At 30.8% G+C, this 15,445-nt stretch overlaps 1 protein-coding gene across 1 annotated transcript; it reads right to left on the reverse strand.

Moving 5' to 3' along the window:
- Positions 1–10,187: 10,187 nt before the first annotated feature.
- Positions 10,188–13,585, reverse strand: LOC147815810 (uncharacterized protein F54H12.2-like). Its single transcript, XM_087156594.1, has 3 exons — positions 13,246–13,585; positions 12,401–13,107; positions 10,188–10,262 (listed from the first exon to the last, which is right to left on the reverse strand). The coding sequence occupies exons 1-3, from the start codon at positions 13,583–13,585 to the stop codon at positions 10,188–10,190; spliced, it is 1,122 nt and encodes a 373-aa protein (XP_087012720.1).
- Positions 13,586–15,445: the final 1,860 nt, after the last annotated feature.

The raw sequence follows: 15,445 nt of genomic DNA on the forward strand, positions 1-15,445 counted from the left end.
TAATTTGGTATAAGTAAAAAACATAAGTGCCTATAGGTAATGTATTTAACTTATTCTACAAGAAAATGTAGTCGTAAATATAATAAAATATAATAAAATTTTTAAAGAAAAGTACTCTAAAGATTTAAAAATAGGAAGAAAGTGATTAACAGAGCACTTAAAAGAGAAAACTTCTTTTAATGGATACTTACTTCTCAAATATTTTTATAGCAACACCCATTAAAGGTTCATAATTACATCAGCTGTTGCAGGTACAAGTTCGAAATAAGAAAAGGAATTATTTCCATCCGAAACCGCGGGTTAAATATCGTCTATGGTACATAATTGCTAGAAACCCTTGTTAGATTGAAATGGTATTCTTCGGTGGCGTTTGAGAATGACAATTCAGCACTGAGCACTTGTTTTTTACGTTTTACTAGAAAAAGTAATTGCGGAACAATAAATTTACAATTATATTACAACTATAAAACTTTATTGATTCGTGTAACATCACAAAGTAAAAAAAAGAATAAAATTTAAACAATTTCATCCATGCATCTAAATGCGTGTTATAATTTATGCATAATAAGCTCTCTTGGTGCAAATTTATCAACTTTCATTTCTGTCGCTTAATGTAAAAAAACTGTAGTTATTTTTATTGATTTTTACGGTACAATTATTAACAATTCAAAAAGAATATAGTTGGTATAATTAATATTTTCCGGTCTTATATTTCATTTTTTGATTTTAATGCATTAATAAAAAGAATGCAATGCTGCATCAGAACTCTTCAATCACAAGTGCTGATAAAGATTTAATACTCACATAGTTTGTACAATAAATATTAACTTACCCCAAATTAACTTTTTTTTAAAATTTGTTGCAGAAATATACCAAGACAATTATAATTTTTAATAACATAAATGCTCATTAATTTTTTTTTATTTTCATAAGGAATTTATTGATAAAATACTTTTAGATGAAAAATGTAAAATAATTATATAATTAACCATATTTAACCGTATGAAAAATATTGATAAATTTTTAATAGTCAAGAACAATCTATAAATTCTAAAGTTTGTAACTAATCAAATTCTAGTTGTTTAAATAAAATTAATATACATGAAGGTTACTTAGGCGACTATCCATAACTTAATTAGTTTTAACATGATATTCTAAACTAAATATTTTAGAACGAGTATTTGAGCATGTAAACCTGAATTCAGGCGGTAAAATACAATTTAATTTTAAAAAACTAAATTTATTAACTACATTCTTTGAGAAGTATGTGTATGAAAGTAGGTTTATAGTTTTGACATTTCTAATTACTTCTCCTAACTAGCTAAACATATTTAATCCAAGACTACTTTGTGATGTTTTACGTCTATCGTAACATTAATTTCTGTGCATAAGCAAACTCTAGACAATCGAGAGGCATTGTATAACAAATGTAACTTATGATTTCATATTTATGACTGTGATTTGATTATACAAGAATAGCATTGTTTTTCAAAAAGTAATACTGGAAATGATTACAAGTCAATAAATAAATTTTGTCAAGCTTTACTGTTGCTTATTATTTAACTTCTGATTTTTAAATTGAATCATTATAGTTTGACTGCATTAAATATATTTAGTCATCTAAATAATTTTATTTTTTGTATTCACGATGTTCCACAACCAACATATATATATATATATATATATATATATATATATATATATATATATATATATATATATATATATATATATATATATATATATATATATATATATATATATATATATATATATATATATATATATATATATATATATATATATATATATATATATATATATATATATATATATATATATATATATATATATATATATATACATTAAGTGTCGAGAATTTTGGATTAAACGCGAAAAAAATTCATTTAAATCTAACGAATCATTAGGTTAAAAAGCGCGATTAAAAACATCAAAACCTGTTGGTTGTCTGTAGAAATTGAAATAAGGTAAAAGGTGACTATTATAAACGCAAATACTAAACGCAAATAGAAAAATCCCAAATACTAAATCTGCCTTATTTGTGACCTATTTTGTTCTTTTGAATAATAAACGGGACAAAAAAAATCCTTTTTTAAAATTCGTAGTCAAAGGGCTAAAAACCACATATCTCGATTCGTATTCACGCGATTTGAAAACCACGCATAGCGTTCTTTATTTACGAAATTTATAAATCACATATAGCAATTCGTATTCAAGCAATTAAAAAATACCGCATCGCTATTTGTATTAAAGTGATTCAAAAATCCGTAAAAGGAAGAACACCATTAAGAACAAATTCCGAAACTGATTAAGTTATTTGCCCTAATTTAATACTGCCCACAACATCAGCTTATGATCCAGAATGAATTAGCCCTGTTCAAAATTACAGAGCAATCTTTAAACAAAATCATTAAACTTTCATTTAACGGCTCGAAAAAGCTATCACATGATCAAATGAATAAAATTATCCCAATATTTAAAAATTTTGCAAATTGCAGGATAACCATTAAGAAAAATTTTAAACCATTTTCTACCTACTAGGACCATTTTATATCATTTATGATAATATGCTGGGAAATGATTGGTATATCATTCAATTTTAAATGTAAAAAAATGTAATCAAGATAAGTTTCGTAAAGTAATGTGAATTTTATTAATTGCTAAAATATATATGTGTAATAATTGTAAATAGTAAATGTCATATTAAAAAAATATTCATCATAAAAAGTTGCAAACAAGTATCTTAATAGTTTTTTATTATTAAGGAAAATAGTTCCCTCAAAATTAATGTTTTCTTCCTTTCTTTTTCTTCCCTCTCTTAGCCCCTGCCTCTTATAACCATTATAAAATAAATGTTTTAAAGTTAAAGTATATTCCCTACGAAATGCTAAATCTTATTTTCAGTTGATGGGATTTTGTTTTAATTTTAATAATTTCTAAACCTATAAACTTTCTTTAAATCAAAGTATTTAACTTGCATTTATTTTAATGACTAGAATATTTATTTATTTTTAAATTTAATTCCATGAGCAAATTTTTTAATGTTGAAATTTATGCTTAAATGGACTTTCGTGTAATGTAATATGATAATAAAAAATAATGCATGGAGTCCCTCCACGCGGACGAAGTTAAACTTCGCAACCTGCGACGTTAATTGTAGAAGAATCAGCAGTCGTAGAAGGATCACTAGTTCTATTCAACGACTCTTTTTCCTGCTCCGCTCGCTTCCGTGCTCTGTAATCACGGTAATATTGTGCATTTTTCCCTCGTGGACCTCTTGAACCAGTGGAAGTGCTTGTGGTTGCCTCATCGTCTCGCCCTGGAAAATGTATTTGTATTAATAATGTATGTGAATGCGTCATAACGTAATTTCAGAAGAAAAACAATCAATTGATATTCACAAAAGACGCACCTTGACATAACCTTAAATCCGTCGCATTGTCCGTGAGATTGTTTTCACTCATTTTTTACAATTGTTATCCACTAAATTTGAAAATAAATAATACTACCCTATTAAATTGCATGTGTATCAAAACAAACTAAAAAAATATTTATAGAAAAACAATAATTTTATGACTTTTATTATTTTTATGCTAGTGAGAACCAAAACAATATGGAAATGAATGAGGGAAAACTGGATCCTACCACGTGATTTCCCGGCCAATAAAAATGTAGCGTTAAACGTTTAACGCAACCTTGTTGGAAGTCGCATTAGAAGTATAACTTCAAAAAAAAAACATGAACTTTCCCATAGTTTTTTAATTATTTCAATTTTTTCTGATAAATTGATTCTGATTTCCGGATTCTGTTTTTTTCTCTTGAGTAATCAGTTTTGCAGTAACTAATTTTAAACATTTAATTTTATGTAAAGATATGACAAAGTTAACTGACTAAAAGAATGTAGTGCCTAGAACAGAGATTCTCAACCTTTCTTTCGTTGCGACACACTTTTAACGATTTCGAAATTTGACGGCACACAATGAAAAAATTAGATTAAAAGTTGTTTAATTACCTATTTTACACTGTGTTAAATAGTTTGTGATAATAATTTTGAATGTGGAATAAAATAATATGCACTACAAAATCACATTTATTAAGGGATTAATTATTTCTTTCGACCAATTTTTTATTAGTTAGTAACAGTTATTTATTTTTTTGCTAGTTATAAATTGTTAGCTTGTTTTCTATAATTATTAACTGTTTTTTTTTATTTCTTTGTTGACCAGTTTTTTTGCTAATTATTAATTGTCAGCTTAATTTTTGCTAATTATCCTTTGTTAATTTGTTTTTTATATATTTGTTTTTTTAGTTATTCTTTGTTAGTTTGCTTACTAATTGCATAGCTTACTTTAATGATCAGCTCTTACAACATTTTTTAAAATTGTGTGTTAAACACTTCCATCTTATTTTAAGATTGTCAGAGACAATAAAATCGCCGACGAAGATGCTATCACGCTGTTAAAGCGTGGGAAAATTATAAAAAGTATATACATAATACATATACACTTTTCTTTATTTTAAACTTTACTCATAATAAAAAAAAGCATTATAATTTTTATTGTATCATTTCTAATATTTGGCGGCACATTTTAAGAATTTGGCGGCACACAAAAGTGCCGCGGCACAGTGGTTGAGAATCACTGGCCTAGAACAATGATGTTCATATAACAATTACTACCTACAACTGCTGTCAATACGTCTGTCGAAATACTTTGTCATGCGGCCCTTCATTGGTCAATTTGCTGTGCATGTGGCCCTTCACTCAAAAAGGTTGTGCACCCCTAGCCTCAATCTAACTCAAAAAAGAATTAATAGAAATATTTACATTAAAAGAAAAGAAAATCGTGTCCGATAAATTTGTAGCTGTCAAAACTAATATTCCGAACATAGTTATCACAGAGTAATACGAAATTTCTTCCACTGCTACGCCTTCCTCAGTTGCCAAACAAGAAAACTTATCTGCAGATAGACTACTTCCAAAAAACATTTCCTGGGAAACCTAAGAAGAGGAAGCTTGTTTAAGATGTTATCCCTAATACAGATGAAAAAGCCCTTTTAAGAGCGTTTAAGGATTGTGAAAATACTGAAGTAAAAACAATTGAGGCTGAGCCTCGTAAGTCTACGGAACCGCCTTCACTAAGTTACTGTATTTAAAGAATTTTTACGGGAATTCCCCATTCACTTCTCTACCAGGAATTGGAAAAAGCTCTTATCAAGAATAATTAGGATTACTACAAAATCCCTCAAAATCATCTAAATATCAAATGCAGGCACGCTTAATTATACGCCTCTACTTTTATTGCATTGACTGCTAAACTGCAACGATCATCATATCAACGATCATCTTTGGAATTAAAAACATCGCAGTATATTCTCCATAACTGTGGAGAAACTATGAGGAGGAAAATACCAGCCTCAGTAATATTTAGGCATGTATTTCCTATTTGTAGCTGGAAATACAGATTTAAAAATAATTAAGAAATATAATTTCCGCATATAAACTAAATTAATGCTGAAAGTATCAAAACTAAAATGCAGATATTTATAATATGAATAATATTTGTTAAAAATACGTTTTACGCTTTTGTATTTATTTTTAAATATTTGATGTTAATGGTGAAATTTAGTTATAAATAGTTTTCTCTTTTACATGTTTAAAAAGAAATATCACAACAGATTTGAAAAAGAATTAAACTTTATCATGAATTTTAATAGCAAACCCATAACTCCACGTTTGCTCTAAATCTAATACTCTTTTTAGTGCATGACGCGTTCTCCAAGAGTTCCTTCAGTCACTGAAGATTCTTTTCCAGTGTAAATGTTGAAGTCGTATACGTATCCGGTCTTAGAATTTACAGCGCTCCCAAACTTTGATACCTATCTTTATTGGTTTCATAGGTTGGTACAGTATTAGGCCGCTCCTTTCCTTGAATTTGACCATTGACTCGTCTATTGACTGTCTTGTGCTGTCAACTCTTCAAAAAGTACACTTCAAGCAGGAAACTACTTCTTCAATATAGTATAATTTCGAAACATCTGCAGGTTTTTCCGTGGAATTGAAATATAATTTCGAAATCAGAAAAAAGAAAGTGATCCCTACTCATCGCCTTTTGAATAGCTGCTTTTCCTAGAGAAGAATTTAGTGACCAATAGTGAACCATTTGAGGTTCCCTGTTGTAGCTCATGATCCCAACTACTGTCATGATTTCGAATTTTGTCGGTCATGTGATGCATTTTGTTTGTAGCGTTTCGACTGTCTGATGCTAAACTTGCTTCCTTTTCCTTCAATGCTTTATTCTCCATTTCTATTCTTTCGTTCGTACATTGGGTAATGTAAATAAATAAGCTTTTCGGAAAGATCTTGATGAAAAAATCCACTTCGGTGACTTCGCTGCCAATAGAGAGATTTGTTTGACCCTTGATGTAAGTAACTAGTGGTATTCGTAGTGCAAAGTTAGTTGCATGGGACCATAAAAATGATTGTGGATTCTGGTTCTGGAGCTCTACTGCATCATCAGACAAATCATTGTGATAGGTTGGAACGACTTTCTATTCGGATTCCTCTTGGCTACTTTCCTCTAATGTGGACTCAGTGTTTTCAGTTTCAGAAGTGTCACTAATATAAGAGAGCTGTCTCAGCTTGTTATCAGGGTAAATTCTCTTTCGACTCATTTCAACCCTTCATCAGAAAAAGGAAAGAAAATGGGGAAAATATCTGAAAAATTTCGTACAAAATTGCAAGTGGCAAGCGTTAGAAAGAAATGAATAAATTGACGTAAGAAATGATAATCATCAACTGAGCAACCTTGACAGTTGCCGCTTGCTTGATTAGATCGGGAACGATTTGAGATGAGAAATTTATGGACTCAGAGCGATTGAGACGGCCTCAGAAAATAACGCCAAGTTTGGCCCTTTAGAGGCAGAACTTGACGTTATTTTCTGTCTTAGATGTTTTTCAGTAACTGGGACATATGTTGTCCCAGCCGTACTATCAAACATTTTTCAGACTGGGATAGCACATGTCCCGTCCGAAGTGAAAGGAGACAAAATTAAGAAAATCTAGACAGCGAAAGGCTTTTCGCTTGAAGAAATAATTTAGTTAATGGCCAAATTCAAATATCTTTCGACTTTACTTTTCTCATTAAATTAGATTAAAACGTATTGTTTTATACTCTGGTCAAAGTACGCTACGTTGATCAAAGCAAAATAATATATCTTTTTTTCCTTCATAAAATCAATAAAATTAATCTTAATCGCAGAACCAAAATTATATAATTCAGATTTAAAACAGGGAACATATCTGGAGAAAGTAAGAATTGCTATTCATCGTAAGTATAAACTGAGAATGGAGTTAATTAATGTAAATTATTTAGGGTAAAATATAAGAGAAAGAATTCGAGTTATGGAAAAGATCTTCTAAATTATTGATTTCAAAGTAAACTTTTAAAGAATTTAATCTCTCATCTTTATATTATTTCGTTTCAGTTATATTCATTCTTTTCAGAATGTGGGTTGCTCTTTCCCCTGATAGCTTCACTCTTCAATCCCCTGCGACTACAACAAAAATTTTATTCCATGATAAAAGTAACATCTAAATTAAAATATATTCAATTGTAATACTCAAAGAATTTAATTACATTAATACAGATTTGGATTCAGAGATTTAGTTTTCACTTCAATTGGGATAAAATTTAAACTTTATAGTTTATCTCGGTTATCAATGCATTTATCCTTTGCATTTTTCTTAAAAATTCTTCGTTGAAGACTAAAAAGTTATTTCTAGAATTTTTTTGCCTATTTTATTATTAAGAAATAGTACAAAAATTCAATTACTAAAAATGTTTTTGAATTTTATACTCATTATTTTAATTGAATATACGTTTATTATAAAATTTCGTATTCAATTGTGATTGCAGTTTCATGCGAAGTTTAGAACAAAAGTAAAATAGAATTTAGAGGTAAAATAGTAGTTACTCTTTTCGATCACCAATCTGTCCCGCAGTGGACTTCAGTTGATCGTTAAGACACGGTTCCCAGCAGATCACCGAAGTCAAGCATCACTGGCTGCGGTCAGTGTGCGGGTAGGTGACCACTTGGATCAGTCTGCGTAGGGACCGAGGGTGTGCGGTATTGGTCCTCGTTAAACTGTGCTACCGTAAAGTGCTCGACTTCGCGCGCAGGTCGTCGGGCTACCGAAGCGGGGGTGCCATCCCCTCCGCAGAGGATCAAAATTGTGATGGCATGTCTTCGGATCATCCTCCGGATGTTTCCCAGACCGTCGCCAATAGCCCATTGTGCAGCTCTAGTGCGACGTAAATTAACAACAACAACAGCAACAATAACAAAATTGCGATGGCATGTCTTCGGATCATCCTCCGGATGTTTCCCAGACCGTCGCCAATAGCCCATTGTGCAGCTCTAGTGCGACGTAAATTAACAACAACAACAACAATCGATCACCAATCTTATTATCAGTACTTATACCAGCTATCATTTGATCAGTACTCGATCCCACCGTCTTCTTATAGGTAGTCGAACAGTAGTAAGAGCAGGCATATATGCGGCGGAAGTGATGGGCAGTCAAGGGGTGCTTATTTCCGCCCCAACCGGAAGTTGCTTATTTCTGCCCACCCATAAACCGGAAGTTGCTTATTTCTGCCCACCTACAAACCGGAAGTTGCTTATTTCTGCCCGCCTGAAAATCGAAACTTCGTCTGCAGCGTCATGGGGAGCTTATTTCTTTTTTTTCTTAAGCCTAATATATTTTTAGTTTCGGTTTCTGTTTTTAATTTAGTTTCGTTTTTTTAAATATTATTTAATTTATTAGTTTTTTGAAGGTGGCATCACTTATTATTTTAATATTAGTTTTTAAGGATGGCAACATTTAGAAACTTTGTTATTTGGGGGAGAAATTGTGTATTATGAAGTTATGACGTCATCTTTTATTACATAACACATAAATGATATCATGCTTTTGATCTAGTGGCGCCATCTATGTAGGAATAAAATGACTTTAAATCTATTTTAATATTTAAATCTGTTTTAATATTATTTATTAAATATAATTAAGGCTGAGGATCGAACTCACGCCATCAAAAAGCCTTCGTGGGTCAGTAGTTGGATATCATAACCACTGACCCACGAATGCTTGGTTAGATATGTGTTAATAAGTTAAACCTTTGTATTTTGAACACGTGTATAAATAAAAACTGTTTGATATCGATATCTTAATACAGTTTAATCGATATAGTTTCACTTAACCTTTGACAGTTATTAAATATTTATTTCTGCACCTCTTAATGTTATTATAACTTTCTCTGGATGGCAACGGTACTGACCATACACGTGTTAATTATAACATAATAAATACATGATATCATATTTAACTCTAGTGGTGCCATCTGTGTGGGAATGTTAGAGATATAATAACTTTAAATCTATTTTATTATTTAATTTAAATATAATTAATGCTGAGGATTGAACTCATCATGTGGTGATAAGAGATAACGATAAATAGAGGTGGCGAGAGTAAAGTTTTTCATTCATCATGGATCTTTTGAAGTTCAAACATCCCTTTACAGCTGTCCTCGCAGGTCCAACAGGTAGTGGTAAAAGTTATTTCATAAAAAATGTGATTGAAAACCAAATGATACATCCTTTTCCAAAACATGTGGTATGGTGTTATGGCGTTTATCAAAAATTATATGATGAGATGCCTAATGTTGTTTTTCAAGAAGGACTTCCCTCCGATTTGAATCAATATTCAGATGCATTAATTGTGATTGATGATCTCATGAGTGAATTGGGAAATGATCCTCAATTGACGAAATTATTTACAAAATTTTCCCATCATAAATCTCTTAGCATTATTTTTGTGGTTCAAAACATTTTTCATAAAGGAAAGGAAATGAGAGAAATATCCTTAAATGCTCATTATCTTGTATTATTTAAGAATCGAAGAGATCAATCGCAAATTTCACATTTAGGACGTCAATTGTACCCTCGTAAAGTTAATTTTTTTCAAGAATGTTATGCTGATGCCACATCAAAACCTTATGATTATTTACTCATTGATTTAAAGTGTGATACGGAAGAATCTTTACGCATGCGTACTGGTATGTTTCCTGGAGATACTTATTATGTGTACCAACCTCGATAATTTCATTTCAACTGTGAATTTCAAGGAAATTAGATGACAACTTTAACCATTGTTTTTGAAGGTTTTCAACTTTTATCAACACCTATAAATAGGACAGACACTCGAAATTCAAATCATTTGAAAGTAAGATGTCCGTATGTAATGAGCGAACATTAGAGCTCATGAAATTGATCTCTAAAACTAAACATTGCAAGTCTCTTTTAAAAAAGTGTTCAAAAAGTGAAATAAAAACTTTGTGTGAGTGTGTATTGAATGTATTGTGTGGTAATATACCACTCACGAAATCTCAGAAAAATAAACTAGCTCCTCATAAAGAAAGTTTAAAAGAAAACTTTCTAAGAAGAAATTGCCATTGTATAAGAAGAAAAAAATTCTTGTACAGAAAGGAGAAGGATTTTTATCATTTTTATTACCTGCAGCTATTTCTGTGATTACTTCTTTAATTCATGGAGTATAGTAAGAAATTTGTGTTGGTTCCGGAGGATAGAGTACAAGTAGCGGAACACTTATCACAATTGGATCAACAAATGAAGAATATTCTACAGAAAAAGGACTTAGCAGATGACGAGAAAGCAACTCTGTATTTACAAATATTGCAGAAGTATACGCACTTTTCAATTTCGAGACCGAAAAAACCAGAATCTCAAACCGATCATGAGGAAATTACGAACATAGACAATCCTCTAGTAGAGTCTGCAGAAGAGATCTCTTCAAATATCAAAAAAGAAACTGAAGACTTGGAGGGAAAAATTCTAACTGCTGTTCCAGTTCGATTCCAAGAAAAAGCTAAAGATATGTATCAATTCTTAAAAAATAATGAATCTCTCCTTTGGAACGCTAAAGGTGAAATTATTCATGAAGATAAAACTGTTCCTGGAAGTAATATAGTAAATCTTATCAATGACTTTTTGCGAAATAGAAAATCAGCTCCAGTGGGGAGAAATGTATTTTTAAAAACATTAAATGATATTCAATTACCATCACATTTAGATGTAAATAAAAAATTGTATAGTAAAAATAAAATTGTTAAGAAACCTATGATGTATGCCCGCAGAAGTGCTTGGGTGAAACTTTGAATAAAATTTTATTTATTTTATTAAAATGTATTTTGTCTTTATTGATCATTTTTTTCACAGGTGAAAAAGTTTATATTATCAAGGAAAAATTTCACCCTTTATTAATTAATACAAAAAGTTTTAGAAAGAGGGATAGAATTTTCTGAAAAACTGGAAATTTCCTTTTTGCAAAAACATAAATATTTTCTTAAAAGATAGAAATTTTTTTATAAAAATAAAAATATTTTCTGAAATATTAGAAAGTTTTGTTAAAAAGTTTGAAATATTTTTACGAAACTAGCAAATTTTTAACAAAAAGTAAAAATATTTTCTTAAAATAAAAAATTTTTGTGTAAAAACATAATGTTTTCTTAAAAGATAGAAAAATTTTGTTAAAACGTTTGAAATATTTTTACAAAAACAAAAAAATATTATCTTAAAAGAGAAAATTTTTTGCAAAAAACAAATATTTTCATAAAAGATAGAAAGTTTTCCTCAATAATAAAAATATTTTCTGAAAATTTTGTTAAAAAGAATTAAAAATGTTGCACTATTGCCTACATAACAATATTTAAATGTAAAATTTTATAATAATGACATGAGAGACACTAGATTTAGTTTCATTCCTTTTTTATTTTCTAAACACAAATCTTACACCATATTTTTTCTTTACAAATTGATACATCTGAAAATCATTTACATATAATTGATTTGAAATATGATACATAGAATAGCCTTGACAGCGTTTGAGTAAAAAGTAAATACAATATTGTCCACATACATTGGATGTAGGTGATTGAAACACTTTGGAATTCCATAGTACGTCCGTGTAGGAAGCGGTATTCACGTTGTAAAATCCGGGAGGTTTCCCATATGAGTCATAAAACTCTAACTGTCCTTGATCATTCACAAATAACGCTAGCCAGTGAGTTCCAGGTTGTGATGAGTCATCTGAATTCGTGATAGCACATGTGTTTTCTCGGAGACTCGGAAGCGTATCTCTTGAATATACGCCTTGAAAGTAAGGTGTTGTTATCTTATCTTGCGATAAAATGTAGAATAGTTGCAATCCATCCATTCTTCAATTTCCGAAGTCGAATAAAATATTTCTTGACTTGTTAATTTCAATCAAATTTTCAAATTCGGCAAAAACGATAACGCATACTGTTTTTTCCAGTGATTTGGCAAATTTCAGTTCTAATCTCAAATTGCTATGCTTAATCAGATTTAAAGGTTCTCCTGAACATAGATCTGGGGGGAGATTAAATCCAAATAATGTATTTCCGTTCCTGTAGTCTTCTCTGGAAATAAATATTCCTCTATCTTGACCCATTCGTTCCGTTCCATCAAATAAAGTTTGATAGGCACGAATGTATTGATTTTGTGAAAAGTTGAGTTCCAATGGATTATGGGGGACAGGTTGTCCATCTACATACACTCCAATAAAATTTAAATCAAAATGATTAAAATCAAAAGGAGATTTTGTCAATGTTTCATGAAAAGCTTCATTATCTACACAACCAATAATAACCTTTTTAGGCATTTGACCCGAAAATATATTATCTTGAATAAAAGACATGCTCCCTTTAGGAATTGAATACACTTTGCATAGGACTCGATTAATGGGGTATTTTGCACTTGTTTTCTCGAGTGCTTTAGCATGACCAAGAAGCACTCCAGGGTTCACACGAACTTTTCGAATGAATAAAGAGACATGATCTAATACTACTTTAAATCCTTCAGATCCTTGTAGACAAAATTCTGGTTTGCTTCTTATTAGTTTTATTTTCAAATCCACTAAATTGAGTAAAAGACGTTCTTGATGAAATATATCTGAATGAATGCAGCCAATCATGTCCACTGTTGCGCTTTCTTTGAAAAAAGCAGTTCTTTTATTTAAACCATCCTCAGAATCTTTATAAAATAACTCAGCAGTTAATTGAGATGTTTTGCTATCATATCCATGGTTTAGGAGAGTTTCAATATAGGCCCTATAGGGATAGGTATTACTTGAATTGGAAACTGTACGATCGTTTAAAGACACATCTATTTGAGAAAATAATGAATGTAGAAATAAATTCACAGGTCCTATAACATCATCTTTAGTGATAACTGTATTGTTCGTTTTTACTATTTTCGCTTTCACATACAATTGTGTTTGACTGAGATCTATGTAATCTTCTACACTTCCAGAGACATGAAACTCTACGGGAGCATTATCAAAAACGTTAGAAAGAGGATGAAATTGTATCCATTGACCATCTTGAATAACTGTTTGAGTTCCAGGTAAAGTAAAAAGTTCCAATTCCGATTTTACGCACTCAGGAGAATCTTTCAACAAAAATGCCATTTTATGGATCAAAAATATCACGTCCACTCACTTTGCGTGCTTTAGATGAAATGAATCGTTTTTGCTTCTTACGCTTCCTTTTATAGTTTCCTTTCCCGACCATAGACTGCACTTTATCAATAGCTTTTCGTGCTAGATTTTTTCCACTTTCTTTAGTTCTTGTTTTGACGGCTTCCTCAAAGTTTTCTCCAGATAATACATCAGATGCTACTCGAGTTCCTGTTTTTAAAACTTCTTTTCCAATAGTTTTACCACCTCTTACTAAAAAGGGTAGTGCTGCTCTAAATAATCGACGAAATATACCACCAAGTCCATAGCCCTTTTGGAAATTAACACCTTTATAATAGGGCAAACCCGAGCCAATTTGACTCGCATAATGATCTTCGAATTTTTCAGCACAACAAACGTACGGTACACTCATCTTGACGTCTTCTCTTCAAATGAATGATTCAAAAAACGCATCGTACTATTTATAGTATTTGTCTCATGCGGAAATGTAAAACTATAATCACTTTACCACTTTCAAAAGGTACGAAATCACCTGAATTCAATCTGAGCTCCACATGGATAGTTTGAAAGGAGTGTCTCGTTAAAGGTAAGTATTGAGGTCTATCATAATACTGGCTAATTGTTTCACCATCATATCCTTTTATTCGAACGATCCGCAGTAAAGGAGCTTGCGTATCTCCGACAATTTGTGGTGAAATTAAATCTGAGTAGACGTAAAAAACGGAAAAATTAGACCACGCGTCAGCCACAAATTCGCTTTTCAGGTTACCCGTAATGATTGCATCACGTTGAAATCCTAACAATTCACCTAACTTTTCTAAATGAAGGCTGCAACCTTGAACGGCGTTAATTTTAACTCGTTTCGTAGCTTTATTGTAATTTATTGTAAATCGACTAGGATTTTTAGGTAAAGCAAGTTGTATAGCTGATACAATATCGAACATTGATTCATAACAGCCCACATCAATTGTTTGCTTAACAGTCGATATGATATTACCGTTACTTATCTTGTAATGAAAATAATTGTTACTTTCATTTACGTTCAGCCAAGAATGCGGATAGATGATTTCAGATAGGCCTACTTCCCATTCCGCTTTTAGATTAACTGGTATCGGTAACTGCGTCTTAAAATGGGAAATTTTGTTGTTAGGAAAAAACTGCATGGAGCTATCAGAGGGTAACGTCACATAGAAAGACATTTTTGAGAATGAGTCTTCATAGGTTAAGTTTCACTATTTATACTTTTTGAATATCACTCACCCAGGCATTAAACTTTTCAGGATAACCTAGAAATTTAACAAAATATTCCGTGCTTCCTCCTTTCTTTTTCTTCTTAATTATTTTTTCAACTGGATAAAATCCAGAATCGACTACTTTTTGTAATTCTTCTGCATAAAAGGTACCTTCGATTGATTCATTCATTAAATCTTTCAATTTATACACTATAGGATTTCGTGGAATTATTTTATCTATAACAAATAATTCTCGTGTCCAATTATTTTCATATCCTTTTTCAAAATGACGTTTGGACTTACTAATACGAACAGTGTCACCTATTTGAAAGACAGGCTTATCATTATTCACCTTATCACTATATAAATTATTCCATACTTCTTTTTGATTATCGATATTCACTGAGGCTGGCTCCATTTTTATGCTTCTGTGTTTGGTATGATTATAACTATCGATTAATTTAGAAATGACGTCAATATATTTTTTCGTATTATATTCTGTAAAGTATTTCCACATCTTCATTTTAATGGTACGGTTAAACCTCTCAACAATACTTGATTTAGTTTCATTATTCGTTGTAAAGAAATGAACTCCTAAATTTTTAAGATACTGCTGTAT

The sequence above is a fragment of the Parasteatoda tepidariorum genome, chromosome 2 (assembly GCF_982258835.1).
Source record: "Parasteatoda tepidariorum strain Cologne lab strain chromosome 2, Ptep-v5.0, whole genome shotgun sequence".
Taxonomy (NCBI): Eukaryota; Metazoa; Arthropoda; class Arachnida; order Araneae; family Theridiidae; genus Parasteatoda; species Parasteatoda tepidariorum.

Bases quoted from the DNA above. Each gene is read 5' to 3' on its own strand.
- LOC147815810 (XM_087156594.1), bottom strand. From the start codon at position 13,585: ATGGCATTTTTGTTGAAAGATTCTCCTGAGTGCGTAAAATCGGAATTG. The intron at 13,108-13,245 runs GTAATACCTATC...CTTTTTTCAAAG, and splicing joins TCGTACAGTTTCCAATTCAA to AAAGCGCAACAGTGGACATG. The intron at 10,263-12,400 runs GTATGCGTTATC...TCCTATTTATAG, and splicing joins CCAAATCACTGGAAAAAACA to GTGTTGATAAAAGTTGAAAA.